At 32.6% G+C, this 14954-nt stretch overlaps 4 protein-coding genes across 6 annotated transcripts in view; 3 read left to right on the top strand and 1 right to left on the bottom strand.

Moving 5' to 3' along the window:
• Positions 1-14954, top strand: part of LOC111612964 — a 35190-nt gene that overhangs the window by 11337 nt on the left and 8899 nt on the right. The window contains exon 1 of one of the 2 annotated variants that reach the window (XM_023354258.1): positions 10368-10485. The exons of the other annotated variant lie outside the window; for it this stretch is intronic. The gene's annotated coding sequence lies outside the window, so the exon portion shown is untranslated. Of the gene's footprint in view, positions 1-10367; positions 10486-14954 lie in introns of those variants that run through there. 2 annotated transcript variants of the gene reach the window in all.
• On the top strand, positions 53-2418 carry LOC111612961 (protein ALP1-like). Its single transcript, XM_023354254.1, has 2 exons — positions 53-453; positions 1007-2418. Exons 1-2 carry the CDS (start codon positions 190-192, stop codon positions 1907-1909), a joined length of 1167 nt encoding a protein of 388 aa, XP_023210022.1. The 5' UTR covers positions 53-189; the 3' UTR covers positions 1910-2418.
• On the top strand, positions 10512-13200 carry LOC111612962 (protein ALP1-like). Its single transcript, XM_023354255.1, has 2 exons — positions 10512-11235; positions 11789-13200. The coding sequence occupies exons 1-2, from the start codon at positions 10972-10974 to the stop codon at positions 12689-12691; spliced, it is 1167 nt and encodes a 388-aa protein (XP_023210023.1). The 5' UTR covers positions 10512-10971; the 3' UTR covers positions 12692-13200.
• LOC111612963 (trihelix transcription factor GT-3a-like) lies at positions 13184-14948 on the bottom strand. 2 transcript variants are annotated; one of them, XM_023354257.1, is made up of 4 exons: positions 14654-14948; positions 14137-14304; positions 13965-14057; positions 13184-13861 (listed from the first exon to the last, which is right to left on the bottom strand). In XM_023354257.1, the coding sequence occupies exons 2-4, from the start codon at positions 14255-14257 to the stop codon at positions 13206-13208; spliced, it is 870 nt and encodes a 289-aa protein (XP_023210025.1). In that variant the 5' UTR covers positions 14258-14304; positions 14654-14948; the 3' UTR covers positions 13184-13205. The 2 variants fall into 2 exon arrangements, with proteins under 2 accessions (XP_023210025.1, XP_023210024.1); XM_023354256.1 differs by having other exon boundaries at positions 14137-14268; positions 14714-14948.

The raw sequence follows: 14954 nt of genomic DNA, 5'->3' as shown, positions 1-14954 counted from the left end.
TGTAAATTGAAATTTCGACGTCACCTTTTGCTCGTGTTACGCTAGAAAACAATTGGGTGTATTCAAAATCTCAGCGCGCTGCCAGCGCTTCGCTGCCGGAAGTGACGTACTGCTGGCGTTTCGGAGCGAACACGAATGCTGACTGCTGACTGCTGACTGTTGGAATATCCAGAAAGGTAAACAAGAAAAATGGCGGATGATATGGACTTGTACGTTTCGCTAAATTTGTTTTTGAACTTATTTAATGAGACCAACGTAATGAAAAATGAATATTTCGAAAAGAGAAAGAGGGATGAGAATTTTTTAATATCTGTAGGAGTTATAGAAGAAGAAGAAAAACCAAACAAGAAAAGAAAGAGGATTCGAATTGAAAATTATGTTTCAGACGTAGTATCTATGTACTCTGACAAAGAATTTAAAAGTCATTTTCGCCTATCGCGTACAACAGTAGAGGTAAGTAAGTACAATATATGTAGGGGAGAGTAGTACAATGAAACGTTATAAATTATAAGATGTGGGACAGTTTTAATTGAACATGTAAACAGTATTTTTTTGTTCAGAGAGGAACTTATAACGTATTTTTTTTCAGATATATTTAAGTGTATGGTTAGCATTAGAAAAGAAAAATCAATAAGAGTATGTTGCTTTTCTATCAGAAGAAATTGTTTTGCTAAAATAAATTTTTTTCTTTATTTTCTAATTTATATAATTTCAAAAAATACCTTTAGTTATTTTAATGAGTTTTGTTTTCAATCATTTTAATCAGTCAGTGATTAAAGTGATTGAAATAATATATATAAAATTAGATGTTTTATTAATGATGCAAAATAAACACTAAAGATAATTTTTTTTAAATAAAAAATAATAGAATCATGCAATTTAGGGTTAAAAGGGGGACATTACAAGCAAATTTTATGTTTCAATGAACCCCACTCTCTCCTACACTTCATAACTATACCTTATTACATTATTGCTTTCAAATAAAATAATGACAATACTTTTGCAGATACTTTTACAATGTCTTCCCAATCCAAAGGTGAAAACAAAGCCCCTAATTGAAAAAGAAAAAAATTTGCTTATATTCTTGTGGTTAGTTGGCAATCAGGAAACATACAGAGAAGTAGCTGACAGATTTGGGGTAACTGAAAGCCATGCACACGGTGTGTTTATGAAATATTGTGATCACATTTCAGCTTTGGCTACTAAATTTATTTGCTGGCCTATTGGTGAAGAAGCTGAAAGATCCATTCGAGCATTTGAAGCTCTACGACAAGTGCCTTTTCCTGGTGTAATAGGTGCCATAGATGGCACCTATGTCGAATTTTCGGCACTAAAGGAAGAAAAAAATGAACATATCACTAGAAAACAAACTGCTGCTGTTGTGCTTCAAGCAGTTTGCAGAAGCAATTTGCTTTTTATTGATATATTTGCAGGATGGCCTGGATCATCAAATGACGCAAGGGTGTTCCGAAATAGTCCTCTCTATTCCAAATTGGGAGATCCACAGTTTTTTCCAAACAATTGTCACATGATAGGAGATTGTGCATATCCTCTATCAAAATCACTCCTAACACCTTATCGTGATACTGGCTATTTAACAAGAAAAGAGAAAAACTATAACAAAGTTTTAAGCTCAAGTAGAGTTGTCATTGAACAAGCTTTTGGCCATTTGTTTGGTAGATTCCGAAAACTAAGATATTTATATATCAGAAAGAGAGCTTTGGTTCCAAAAGTCATCACTGCCTGTTGTGTACTGCATAATTTTTGTATTATGCATAATGATCAGAGTACAGATGTTGAAATTGTTAGTGAAGAGAATGGTCTAGAAGAACTGGAAGAACCCCGCAGCAGTTATTCAAATACTGATGGAGCAGCTAAGAGGAACTTGATAGCAACTCAGTTGTTCTGAGACTGGGTGATGTTATTGGGCTGTATGTACTGTACAATACACTTTACTATATGAATTGTGTTTCAATGTAATAAAATATTGTTTGGAATGTATTATTAAGTATTATAATTTTGTTGAGATGGATACTATACATAAGTGTCTTGGTATGATACATCTACTTTAAACAGTTAAAAATTTAAATTTCAGTGTCTTAAATAAAAAAAAAATGACAATGCTTTTTATTAAAGTTATTTGAATTTGTTAATTTAAAAAATAATCTTTATACACTACTACCAATAGTTTATTTGTCAATTGTCGTCAACAGGTTAAAAAACTTTTAATAAATATATTTATAAAATTCTTGCTGAACAGACAAAAAGCACTCTTCTTGAAATAGCCTAAGGTTGGCTAATTAACCTTCAGCATATGATGTCTGGACAAGAGATGATAAAAAGTCAGACTAGGTAGAATAATATTGCTTTATTTTAATAAATAAAAAATTAGCCAAGGGGCTACTTTAAAAAAAAAAAATTTATTATACATTGTTTTTATTTTTAATTAGTTCAGACATCAGCATTCTGAGTTGCTGCAACTCATGTAATTTTTTTTCCTCTATTTCCTTCACCTCCTTCCACCTCTGTTCATCCTTGGCATCTCTCTTCGCCATTTCTTCTAAAAACCATGCAGGGGGTTCCCGCTTTCTCTTACGGTTCTCCCTGGTAAGAGATGTCGAAGGACAGGGTGAGTCCAAGTTGGCAGAGTCTGATGTGTTATTTTCACTGCTAGTTGTGGCTGTATTTGCAGCAGGGGAGTTGCAGCCAGATGTATAAACAGCACTCACTGAGGTGCACGGAGAAGGTGATGCTGGAGAGGCAATTGATGAGCTCAAATAATGAGGTGGAGGATTATTATTTGTCTTTCCACCATACACTTCATAAAATTTATTAAAATGTTCCCATCTTATTTTCCCCTCTCCTGATGTTTTTAACTTGTCCAAATTTTGCCTAAATGTGCACATTAAATTTCGCCATTTATGGCTACACTCCTCCCCTGTAAACTTGAACCCTTTGTCTTGTAAGGCCTGCGAAATTTGATTCCACAGTTTTGCCTTGGCAATTGGTTTCTGGAAGTCATTTTCTTTTTCAATCCTACAATTGATTAAAAGTTGTGTAGCCACATCAGACCATTCAACTGAAAAAAGAAAGTACTTCAATATTTAATATATTACTTATTATTTTGTATTTGTTAAATAAATTTTGAAATTAAATAGTCTGAATGTATTAAATAACTATACCCTTTTGTTTCTTTTTCTGCTCATTTTTTTTTATTTCAGGCTGATCACCTTTTTCAGCCTCTTCAAAACTGAATTGGACTCCTTCTGTGAGTTCTAATAAATTTCCAAACAAATTAATACAAAAAATATAGCATTATATTATAAATATAGCATCCTTACATAAATATCTTACCAAATTCACCATCCTTTTCTACGACTCGAAAAATTCGAATAATTTTCGGTGCACTGATATCTAAATTCGTTGGGATATCAATTTCTGAATTATGCTTCATATCATTCAGATATTTTTTCATGTAGTTTGCATCTAAGGAAAAAAATGTCAAAAATATTACAGAATTAAGAGATTCGTTTAATACATAACTAAATCAAGCCTAAGATTAACGTTAACAACTAAAAACAAAAAAAAACCGGGGAGATTATCCGATTTGTGTTTAAGAAACTAAATTGATTATTTTTCTAGGTAATTATTAGAAAACTAGGCTATATCTTATTAACTTTAATTTACTTTCTTTTTTGGGTAGTTCTTCCACTTAAAATTAACGGTTTCATGCTTTTATCCTGATAATTATGTGATACGTACGAAAAGAATTTTTAATTTTAATAAAAACTTTACCCATTTTAGTTAATATCATTGGATTATTTTTTGTGGCTTCCGCCATCTATAATTTTAATATAATAACAACTAAAAAAAATATGTCTCACACATATAAATATGTTGGTATATTAAAATAATCTATTAATGTACTTACCTGATCTTAATTTATTCAATGTGAATTCATCAATGAGTACATTGAATTCGAAACCATCGACGTTTATCAAAGCACTTACTAACTGCATGGTTGCTGCCATCTTGTTTGCTGACGTATCCAGCACTGAAAAAGACGCTTGCAGTTTGCTGGCAGCGCGCTGGCAGCAACCGGAAGTTGGCTGAGATTTTGAACAGAGGTGCTGAGAGGCGCTGGCAGCGCGCTGAGATTTTGAATACACCCAATGATTTAAGGGGATTTCCCCGGCGTGGTGGAATCGGTAAACAAATAGCCCGACTCCGACCTTGCCTTTTTTAAAAATTCGTGTTATAAGAAGCACCCGAATGTATAAAACTGATGGTCGGAATCGAAAAATGTATATAATTAATTTATCTAGGTAAGACTTTTGGGTACGTAAAGAAACATACTATGTCTTAATCGGCCAAAAGAATCCCATTTTTTAGTTAATTATCAAAAATTGATTTGAATTTAATTATTTTAAAGAAAAAGTGAAATAAAATAAAATGACATAATAAATTGTAGCCTAGTAATAGTAGAATTTTAAAATGTGCTAATTGTCTTGAATTGATGCGTATGATCGTGCCCCGAGAATTTGAACCGGTAAATGATAAGCTGGAACGATCCTGTTAATTTTGCAGTTTTTTCTTTTAGTTTGTTGCAGTTAGATTCTGACTTTGGTTTCATTTTTTCATTGTTTTTCTTTGACAGTTTTATGGTCAAATTATGTAATAAACAGTCATAAATAACTTGTAATCGACGGAAAGGCGGCGAAAAGATTAATTAGTGAAATTAGACAAAGAAAAATTTATATCTAAATAAAAACGTCTGCGATGTAAAAAAAAGTGTGCCGAGTAAAAATTATGGCACTCGAAATGAAAGTTGAATTTTTATTGGGAGTTTCTCTTTGATAAAGATGAGCTTGGCACTTCCAAACGGTACTGTAACGGCCGCGTGCGGTGACAATTTGCAAAAGGGACCGGATGTAAGAAAACCCATTTTTCGTACATTATAACAATTATTATTTAATCATCCAAAAAAACTCATTTTATTCACACATTAATTATACTTTTCTGGCTCTGTTATATATAACGGAGGGAAAGTATGGCCGTCGGTCAAAAAATGATCCTAAGATATTTACATTTTTGGATTTGGGACACCTTGAAACATTGAGAAATACAAAAAATTTGGGTGTTTTCTGTATGTTTGGATATTAGTGTGTATGTGTGAAGGGCAGGATTTTGTTCACCCTCTTTGATGCTTAATAACTCCTGTGTTTTTTGTCAAAAATTTGTGAAATTTTGCGAGGCAGGTTATATATTGGGGATTTATGCTATTAAATTTTGGTGGTTAAAGGTCGATGGGGTGGGGAGATAGATGGAGGTCGTGTGTCGTATCTCAAGTAAGTTCAATTTAATGACAATTTTACACATTATTAGCATTTACAATTTAAAAAAACATAAAATCCGTCCCTATGCTCAAAATTTGGCTTTTTACCATTTCACTTTGATTGGGTGCATCATTCACAGATTTAAACTGCATTGTGTTTCACTGCAAGGGATCTGCTTCTCCTAATGAGGCTCTTCCAAGTTGAACTCAAAGCTTCCTAATCACATATACCATCTTTTAAGTAGATTCACACTTTAGAAGAAAACTTTTAATTGTTTTATAATAATAAAAATACAAAAACTAATATGTTGTTGTTTTCAATAAGCACAGGAAGCTAAAAACCTTTTATTACAGAATGCCTGGATGCTCACAAAACAACAGTATGATGGGAACGTGTCTCTGCAAGCTAGTCCTATTAACATGTTAACTAAAGGACCTCTGAAGGGTGTTCAGATTGGCTTATGGAACAGTTCAACTCAGTGTAAAGGCAGGGAGGCCAGATGGTATAAATATACAAAAAATATGTATTTTTCGAGTGAAAGATTTCAAATACAAATGCATTAAAAATAATATTTAGACAGTACTTCAAGGAATTTAGGGGACTAGCCTAGTTCCCCTAGTCTATTCTCAGCACTCCACTGTACCATAAGATTTTTATAATTGTCTCTGCACTCTGTATTCTTGCTTTGGTAACATGGTAAAGCTTTCAAGAACCAATTTCAAAGGCATTCTTTGTTTTTCTCATACATGTCAAAAGCTGTCCAGATAACTGAGTGATAGCATTCCAGACTGCAATCATGAATGATCTGGGATTGAATCCCAGTCAAGACTCCTGCAAAAAATTTTCCATGTGGAATTCACTAGTGCATCATTCTTCATCCTACACTCATGCTGGACCAGTTGCTAAGTGAAATTAATCCTAAACACTGATTGGCTCAGGTTGACAGAGTGGCTCATGTAGTTTTCTGGGTTTTCTTCACATTAGTAATGGCTGAATAGAAATCAGTTTTCTTGAAAGACCTCCTGGAAGGCACATTTCCTATTTAGCAGATTGCCCTTATGTCATATTGCCAATATCTAAAACCAATCAATCAGTATATTCACACATTGGAAAAATCACTTGCTTTTTGAGTGACTTGAGCTATTTAATTTCACTTTTTGGCATAGCATATGAGCTCCGAAAAGAAAAGAAAAAAAAAAAAATATAAAGGTTGATATTAACTCATCGTAGACTGCATTTCTTACTAACTAAACTCATACAAAAAACCCTTTAAATATGCAGCTGTATTTATTACAATTCTAACGTTTTCGGTCATATTTAATGACCTTTATAAAGAATAAATGGAAAAACAGAAAAAATTGAGCTTCGAACTTTAAATTTGAATTAACGATACAAGCGTTTTGGAACATTTTTTAAAAGGATATTCTACGGTAGGGGTCCCCAAACTTTTTATCCTGTCGACCCCTTTATAGAATATTTGCCTTCTTATCGACCCCCAGATTAAGTATTTAACAAACACATTAAATCATTTTGGCATTTCTAATGTTAAGCGATAAAGAGTCCTACATAACAATCCAACAAAAGAATTTGTAGTTCCCATATNGGCCACTGGTAGGCTACAGTGCGAGAAAACTTCTGAATGAAGTAAAAAGTTTTTACGTCATTCATCAGCTCATCTCACTTTACGACAGACACCGCGCGTGACACGAACTTTGCCAGCAAGCGAACCATTTCACCGCACCAGGCACCCAACCACTCCATGTAGTCCGATTTTAGAGTAGCATTATACGATTTTAGAGTAGCATTATACAACACTGACATTGCCGGTACTCAAAAATATATTGTTTCATTTGAACCTCAAAACGAATGTTAAAAGGCAAATTATATATATGTAAATAAATGAATTTTAAAACGGATCATTTACGTATTAAAGTGCGTTCGAAATCAAGCGAATGGCTTATTTAATTTTCTATTAATTGTCGAAAGTGAAGTAATTAAAGTTAAATAATTGTACTTCATTAGACTCGTGGATATATTTTATGATTATTTAAAGACCAGGCGAGATTTTTGTCGTTTGTCAAATTGCGATTTCCAAACTAAAACATCAATTATCTCAATATCAGATTAAATTAACACCTCTGATTAACATTTTAGTTATTAACATTTGTAAAGACAACGAATTAAGAATTGTTCTGATTATTGTTTCACGATGAGAGTACAGGGATCTGCATCGTAGAATCGTTCGTCTTATTTTTACCATTATGCAACACTGTCATTTGTTTTAATAACTCCTGATATCCACTAGTTCCACATGAAAATCTTAATTTCAAAGCTTTTTGAATACTTTTCTTTGACCATTTCATAAATTTGCTTTTTCTTTTCGTGGCAGATATTTGGCCATGATTAAGAATTAATGATAAGAATTGATACGATTCATTATCTTCTTTAGCCTTTTCTACTTTATTTTCCAAAATTCCAATTCTATGTTTCAATGTTGTGATAGTGTTTACACGTTTAACATTTCTTTCACGTGATCTTCTATAAGTTGTTTATATTTTTCTAAATTCTGTTGTAATATAAATATATCTTTTGTATGTTCTTTAGATAATGTATCACGATTTACAGAAATGTCTTCGGCTAATGTGGTTTCTTCTATAAATGTTGAGGATGTTTCAAAATTTGTTGATGGTGTAACAGTAGTGTGAGTAGTACGTACTGGAAAAGTAACTTTTGCAGTGTTTATTCGTTTTATGACAGTCGAGGATCTTCTATTTGCTGGTTTTTTGTGAATAATTTCTTTTGTGAATGAAAACGAAGTTGGAATGGCATTTATGCTTTAATTTATTCTTCCCGTCGACTCTCACTTTTTCCCACATTCGTGGTTGAAAACGAACTTCGCACCAACAATTTTCTCGGCACACTCTTTTAGCCCAGATTTTTCTCCGAACATTTCGCGATATATCCTTTTACGGAAGAATTAGAAGAACCAAAAGCCGAACATCCGGGAGTTATTTCGGTGATATCTGCATAATAATATTAAAGGGGATATTCTAAAACTGGATTCAAAATGACTTTTGAGACACCTTTAACGCATTCAGTAGAATAACAATACAAAAGTACTAGTACGCAAACGAATCATTTGTATAATGAATTTTTATACGTCTTCTAAATTGTATTAGCTTTACAAATGATATTTTAAATAATCACATATCACCAAATAAATGCTGCCTGGCAGTAAGGTCCAAAGTACTAGCGTGTCTTTGTATTGTTATTGTACAGGATGTGTTAAAGAAGTCTTACGAGTAATAGAATTAAATTTGTTTCGAGCAGGATAAACTAATTTTCAGGTACTACAGTACACGTAAATGTTTAGTTTTATTATAAATAATACTTTTCTATAACAATATTTTTACACGTTGAAGGTTTGTGATTATTTCTCTTTCATCTGTATAATTTAAGTTCATTCGCCGGAACAGTAACTTTTAAGTTATTCTAGCAAAAGAAACACGCAAAATACAGTATAACAATTTATGCTTAGTTAAACACAAAAAGTTCTCTAAACATACATATTGTTCGTGAATAGACGGTTTTCTAAGGAGCAATAATTTCGGAAAAATTAGTAGAAAATTACTTTACACTAATTTTTCTACTTATTTTTGTATAAATTTTTCGTTTTAATAACATCGCTTAAGCGGATATCGGATCTAACGTAAACAGCTACGCTAACTATCGATTTTTTTCGTTTGTTGCCTCATATTAAAGCTTAATATGAACGTGAAAATAAAAATATAGCAAATTCCTGTCTACCTGTTGTCAAACGTGTTCAAAAACTTCTAGATTTCTTTATTTAAAGGACACTTACCATTCGAAATACACAGAGCCACGCGCACTTTTTGTCAGAACATGGCGGATTTTAACCACGCGATAACACTAACCAATAGAAAATTTGACAACCCATTGTCGGTACTCTGATAAACTAGGTACGCTAGTAATAACCATAGATATGTTTACCTTTGAAAATTAAGAGCCTAAAAACTCTTAAAAAAGCAACAAAAATATTGAAATTCTCTTCCCTCGCTAACTATTGCGAAGCAGTCTCTCGACTACGGATGACGTATATCCGGAATCTGGCAGGAAGTTGTATGAGGTGTAGGACCTTGGGCAACGTTGCCATTCCTAGTACATTTTGCCCTTTCGAGTATATTGAAAGTACACTTAAATTTTTAGTACATTTTGAGTACATTATAATATTTCAGTACCATTTATGGTACTGAATAATATTTCGTGCCTTCGCGAAAAAATGTAAAAAATTAGTTTAATTAATAAAGTCTGACTACTGTCACCGCTCGCTAATTTGATTTACCCAACCGCAACATACGCACGGTGTATGTCTGTCGACATCAACGTACAGATAGCTGCACGCGCAAATGTTACGATTCAGTGGTCCTCTTTCACACGCGTCACATTCTCACGAGAAACTTGACGAAATTTTTCACGCCGCGTGGTCCAAACAATTCAACTCCGTCAAACAGAAGTAAGGAATGAATGATTTTAAACTTTTGTCATCAATAATATCAAAATAGCCGTTAAGCCAGAGTCGAATTATTACACAAAATAGTTTTGAAATTGTACAGTACAAATAATATAAATACTTTTATATTATTCTCTACCACTATAATTTAATTCTTAATTACGAACTTCAATTTTAGTAATCTCGGTAAAAGAAATAAGTTTTTTTAATTTGAATCTGTCCACGCATATTTAATTTATAATGTTTTTTATCCGTCACTATAATATTTTTAAAAAATCAACTTTTAATGTCGTATTTAACAAAAAACCACAGGAACTATTTTCATGAAATGTCTTTATGAAATATTTTAAAGTATTGGTGAATATGAATTTGAAATAAGCACAAAAATTGAGTATGATGGTATATTAATATTAAGAGTAACCAACCTAGAAATAGTACATTTTGAAGGAGCTTCGGTACGTTTTGAAATTTGACCTTAGGTAGTTTCACCAGAAGCAGGCGGCAGCACTGGTTATCTGTATGATTGTGTAACACGTGTTTCGGTTTCGTTTTTGAATCGGTATCGTGGATTTCTATGCTTTAAACGTGTTTCGTTGTTAAATTATATTGGGAGAAAGCGTAAGTAATTTTTATTAATTTCTGTTGACGAATCAGATAAACAGGTATCGAATACATACAGTAAATTAGTGTGAATGTATGAAGTTTCTTCCTTTCGTCTCTACACATTTATTATCGTTAATGAAACGAGAAAAGCTATTAATATTTTACGCCAAGATGTTTTAATTGTAAAGTACAGTAGTTTAGTTAACAATTTCAATTTTAAAACGTATCGTAAAATTCCGTTCGGTAGTCGCTTGTGTACGGTAATATACTGTATTTCAAAACTTCATTCGAATATAATGTGGATGTGGGTGGAGAGTTGTGTAAATTGAAATTTCGACGTCACCTTTTGCTCGTGTTACGCTAGAAAACAATTGGGTGTATTCAAAATCTCAGCGCGCTGCCAGCGCTTCGCTGCCGGAAGTGACGTACTGCTGGCGTTTCGGAGCAAACACGAATGCTGACTGCTGACTGTTGGAATATCCAGAAAGGTAAACAAGAAAAATGGCGGATGATATGGACTTGTACGTTTCGCTAAATTTGTTTTTGAACTTATTTAATGAGACCAACGTAATGAAAAATGAATATTTCGAAAAGAGAAAGAGGGATGAGAATTTTTTAATATCTGTAGGAGTTATAGAAGAAGAAGAAAAACCAAACAAGAAAAGAAAGAGGATTCGAATTGAAAATTATGTTTCAGACGTAGTATCTATGTACTCTGACAAAGAATTTAAAAGTCATTTTCGCCTATCGCGTACAACAGTAGAGGTAAGTAAGTACAATATATGTAGGGGAGAGTAGTACAATGAAACGTTATAAATTATAAGATGTGGGACAGTTTTAATTGAACATGTAAACAGTATTTTTTTGTTCAGAGAGGAACTTATAACGTATTTTTTTTCAGATATATTTAAGTGTATGGTTAGCATTAGAAAAGAAAAATCAATAAGAGTATGTTGCTTTTCTATCAGAAGAAATTGTTTTGCTAAAATAAATTTTTTTCTTTATTTTCTAATTTATATAATTTCAAAAAATACCTTTAGTTATTTTAATGAGTTTTGTTTTCAATCATTTTAATCAGTCAGTGATTAAAGTGATTGAAATAATATATATAAAATTAGATGTTTTATTAATGATGCAAAATAAACACTAAAGATAATTTTTTTTAAATAAAAAATAATAGAATCATGCAATTTAGGGTTAAAAGGGGGACATTACAAGCAAATTTTATGTTTCAATGAACCCCACTCTCTCCTACACTTCATAACTATACCTTATTACATTATTGCTTTCAAATAAAATAATGACAATACTTTTGCAGATACTTTTACAATGTCTTCCCAATCCAAAGGTGAAAACAAAGCCCCTAATTGAAAAAGAAAAAAATTTGCTTATATTCTTGTGGTTAGTTGGCAATCAGGAAACATACAGAGAAGTAGCTGACAGATTTGGGGTAACTGAAAGCCATGCACACGGTGTGTTTATGAAATATTGTGATCACATTTCAGCTTTGGCTACTAAATTTATTTGCTGGCCTATTGGTGAAGAAGCTGAAAGATCCATTCGAGCATTTGAAGCTCTACGACAAGTGCCTTTTCCTGGTGTAATAGGTGCCATAGATGGCACCTATGTCGAATTTTCGGCACTAAAGGAAGAAAAAAATGAACATATCACTAGAAAACAAACTGCTGCTGTTGTGCTTCAAGCAGTTTGCAGAAGCAATTTGCTTTTTATTGATATATTTGCAGGATGGCCTGGATCATCAAATGACGCAAGGGTGTTCCGAAATAGTCCTCTCTATTCCAAATTGGGAGATCCACAGTTTTTTCCAAACAATTGTCACATGATAGGAGATTGTGCATATCCTCTATCAAAATCACTCCTAACACCTTATCGTGATACTGGCTATTTAACAAGAAAAGAGAAAAACTATAACAAAGTTTTAAGCTCAAGTAGAGTTGTCATTGAACAAGCTTTTGGCCATTTGTTTGGTAGATTCCGAAAACTAAGATATTTATATATCAGAAAGAGAGCTTTGGTTCCAAAAGTCATCACTGCCTGTTGTGTACTGCATAATTTTTGTATTATGCATAATGATCAGAGTACAGATGTTGAAATTGTTAGTGAAGAGAATGGTCTAGAAGAACTGGAAGAACCCCGCAGCAGTTATTCAAATACTGATGGAGCAGCTAAGAGGAACTTGATAGCAACTCAGTTGTTCTGAGACTGGGTGATGTTATTGGGCTGTATGTACTGTACAATACACTTTACTATATGAATTGTGTTTCAATGTAATAAAATATTGTTTGGAATGTATTATTAAGTATTATAATTTTGTTGAGATGGATACTATACATAAGTGTCTTGGTATGATACATCTACTTTAAACAGTTAAAAATTTAAATTTCAGTGTCTTAAATAAAAAAAAAATGACAATGCTTTTTATTAAAGTTATTTGAATTTGTTAATTTAAAAAATAATCTTTATACACTACTACCAATAGTTTATTTGTCAATTGTCGTCAACAGGTTAAAAAACTTTTAATAAATATATTTATAAAATTCTTGCTGAACAGACAAAAAGCACTCTTCTTGAAATAGCCTAAGGTTGGCTAATTAACCTTCAGCATATGATGTCTGGACAAGAGATGATAAAAAGTCAGACTAGGTAGAATAATATTGCTTTATTTTAATAAATAAAAAATTAGCCAAGGGGCTACTTTAAAAAAAAAAAATTTATTATACATTGTTTTTATTTTTAATTAGTTCAGACATCAGCATTCTGAGTTGCTGCAACTCATGTAATTTTTTTTCCTCTATTTCCTTCACCTCCTTCCACCTCTGTTCATCCTTGGCATCTCTCTTCGCCATTTCTTCTAAAAACCATGCAGGGGGTTCCCGCTTTCTCTTACGGTTCTCCCTGGTAAGAGATGTCGAAGGACAGGGTGAGTCCAAGTTGGCAGAGTCTGATGTGTTATTTTCACTGCTAGTTGTGGCTGTATTTGCAGCAGGGGAGTTGCAGCCAGATGTATAAACAGCACTCACTGAGGTGCACGGAGAAGGTGATGCTGGAGAGGCAATTGATGAGCTCAAATAATGAGGTGGAGGATTATTATTCGTCTTTCCACCATACACTTCATAAAATTTATTAAAATGTTCCCATCTTATTTTCCCCTCTCCTGATGTTTTTAACTTGTCCAAATTTTGCCTAAATGTGCACATTAAATTTCGCCATTTATGGCTACACTCCTCCCCTGTAAACTTGACCCCTTTGTCTTGTAAGGCCTGCGAAATTTGATTCCACAGTTTTGCCTTGGCAATTGGTTTCTGGAAGTCATTTTCTTTTTCAATCCTACAATTGATTAAAAGTTGTGTAGCCACATCAGACCATTCAACTGAAAAAAGAAAGTACTTCAATATTTAATATATTACTTATTATTTTGTATTTGTTAAATAAATTTTGAAATTAAATAGTCTGAATGTATTAAATAACTATACCCTTTTGTTTCTTTTTCTGCTCATTTTTTTTTATTTCAGGCTGATCACCTTTTTCAGCCTCTTCAAAACTGAATTGGACTCCTTCTGTGAGTTCTAATAAATTTCCAAACAAATTAATACAAAAAATATAGCATTATATTATAAATATAGCATCCTTACATAAATATCTTACCAAATTCACCATCCTTTTCTACGACTCGAAAAATTCGAATAATTTTCGGTGCACTGATATCTAAATTCGTTGGGATATCAATTTCTGAATTATGCTTCATATCATTCAGATATTTTTTCATGTAGTTTGCATCTAAGGAAAAAAATGTCAAAAATATTACAGAATTAAGAGATTCGTTTAATACATAACTAAATCAAGCCTAAGATTAACGTTAACAACTAAAAACAAAAAAAAACCGGGGAGATTATCCGATTTGTGTTTAAGAAACTAAATTGATTATTTTTCTAGGTAATTATTAGAAAACTAGGCTATATCTTATTAACTTTAATTTACTTTCTTTTTTGGGTAGTTCTTCCACTTAAAATTAACGGTTTCATGCTTTTATCCTGATAATTATGTGATACGTACGAAAAGAATTTTTAATTTTAATAAAAACTTTACCCATTTTAGTTAATATCATTGGATTATTTTTTGTGGCTTCCGCCATCTATAATTTTAATATAATAACAACTAAAAAAAATATGTCTCACACATATAAATATGTTGGTATATTAAAATAATCTATTAATGTACTTACCTGATCTTAATTTATTCAATGTGCATTCATCAATGAGTGCATTGAATTCGAAACCATCGACGTTTATCAAAGCACTTACTAACTGCATGGTTGCTGCCATCTTGTTTGCTGACGTATCCAGCACTGAAAAAGACGCTTGCAGTTTGCTGGCAGCGCGCTGGCAGCAACCGGAAGTTGGCTGAGATTTTGAACAGAGGTGCTGAGAGGCGCTGGCAGCGCGCTGAGATTTTGAATACACCCA

This window comes from Centruroides sculpturatus, unplaced genomic scaffold (genome assembly GCF_000671375.1).
Source record: "Centruroides sculpturatus isolate CEXI.00-Female unplaced genomic scaffold, Cexi_2.0 scaffold1853, whole genome shotgun sequence".
NCBI classification, from domain to species: Eukaryota; Metazoa; Arthropoda; class Arachnida; order Scorpiones; family Buthidae; genus Centruroides; species Centruroides sculpturatus.
The sequence above is the reverse complement of the archived record's forward strand: the minus strand, read 5'-3'. Positions and strand labels throughout refer to the sequence as shown.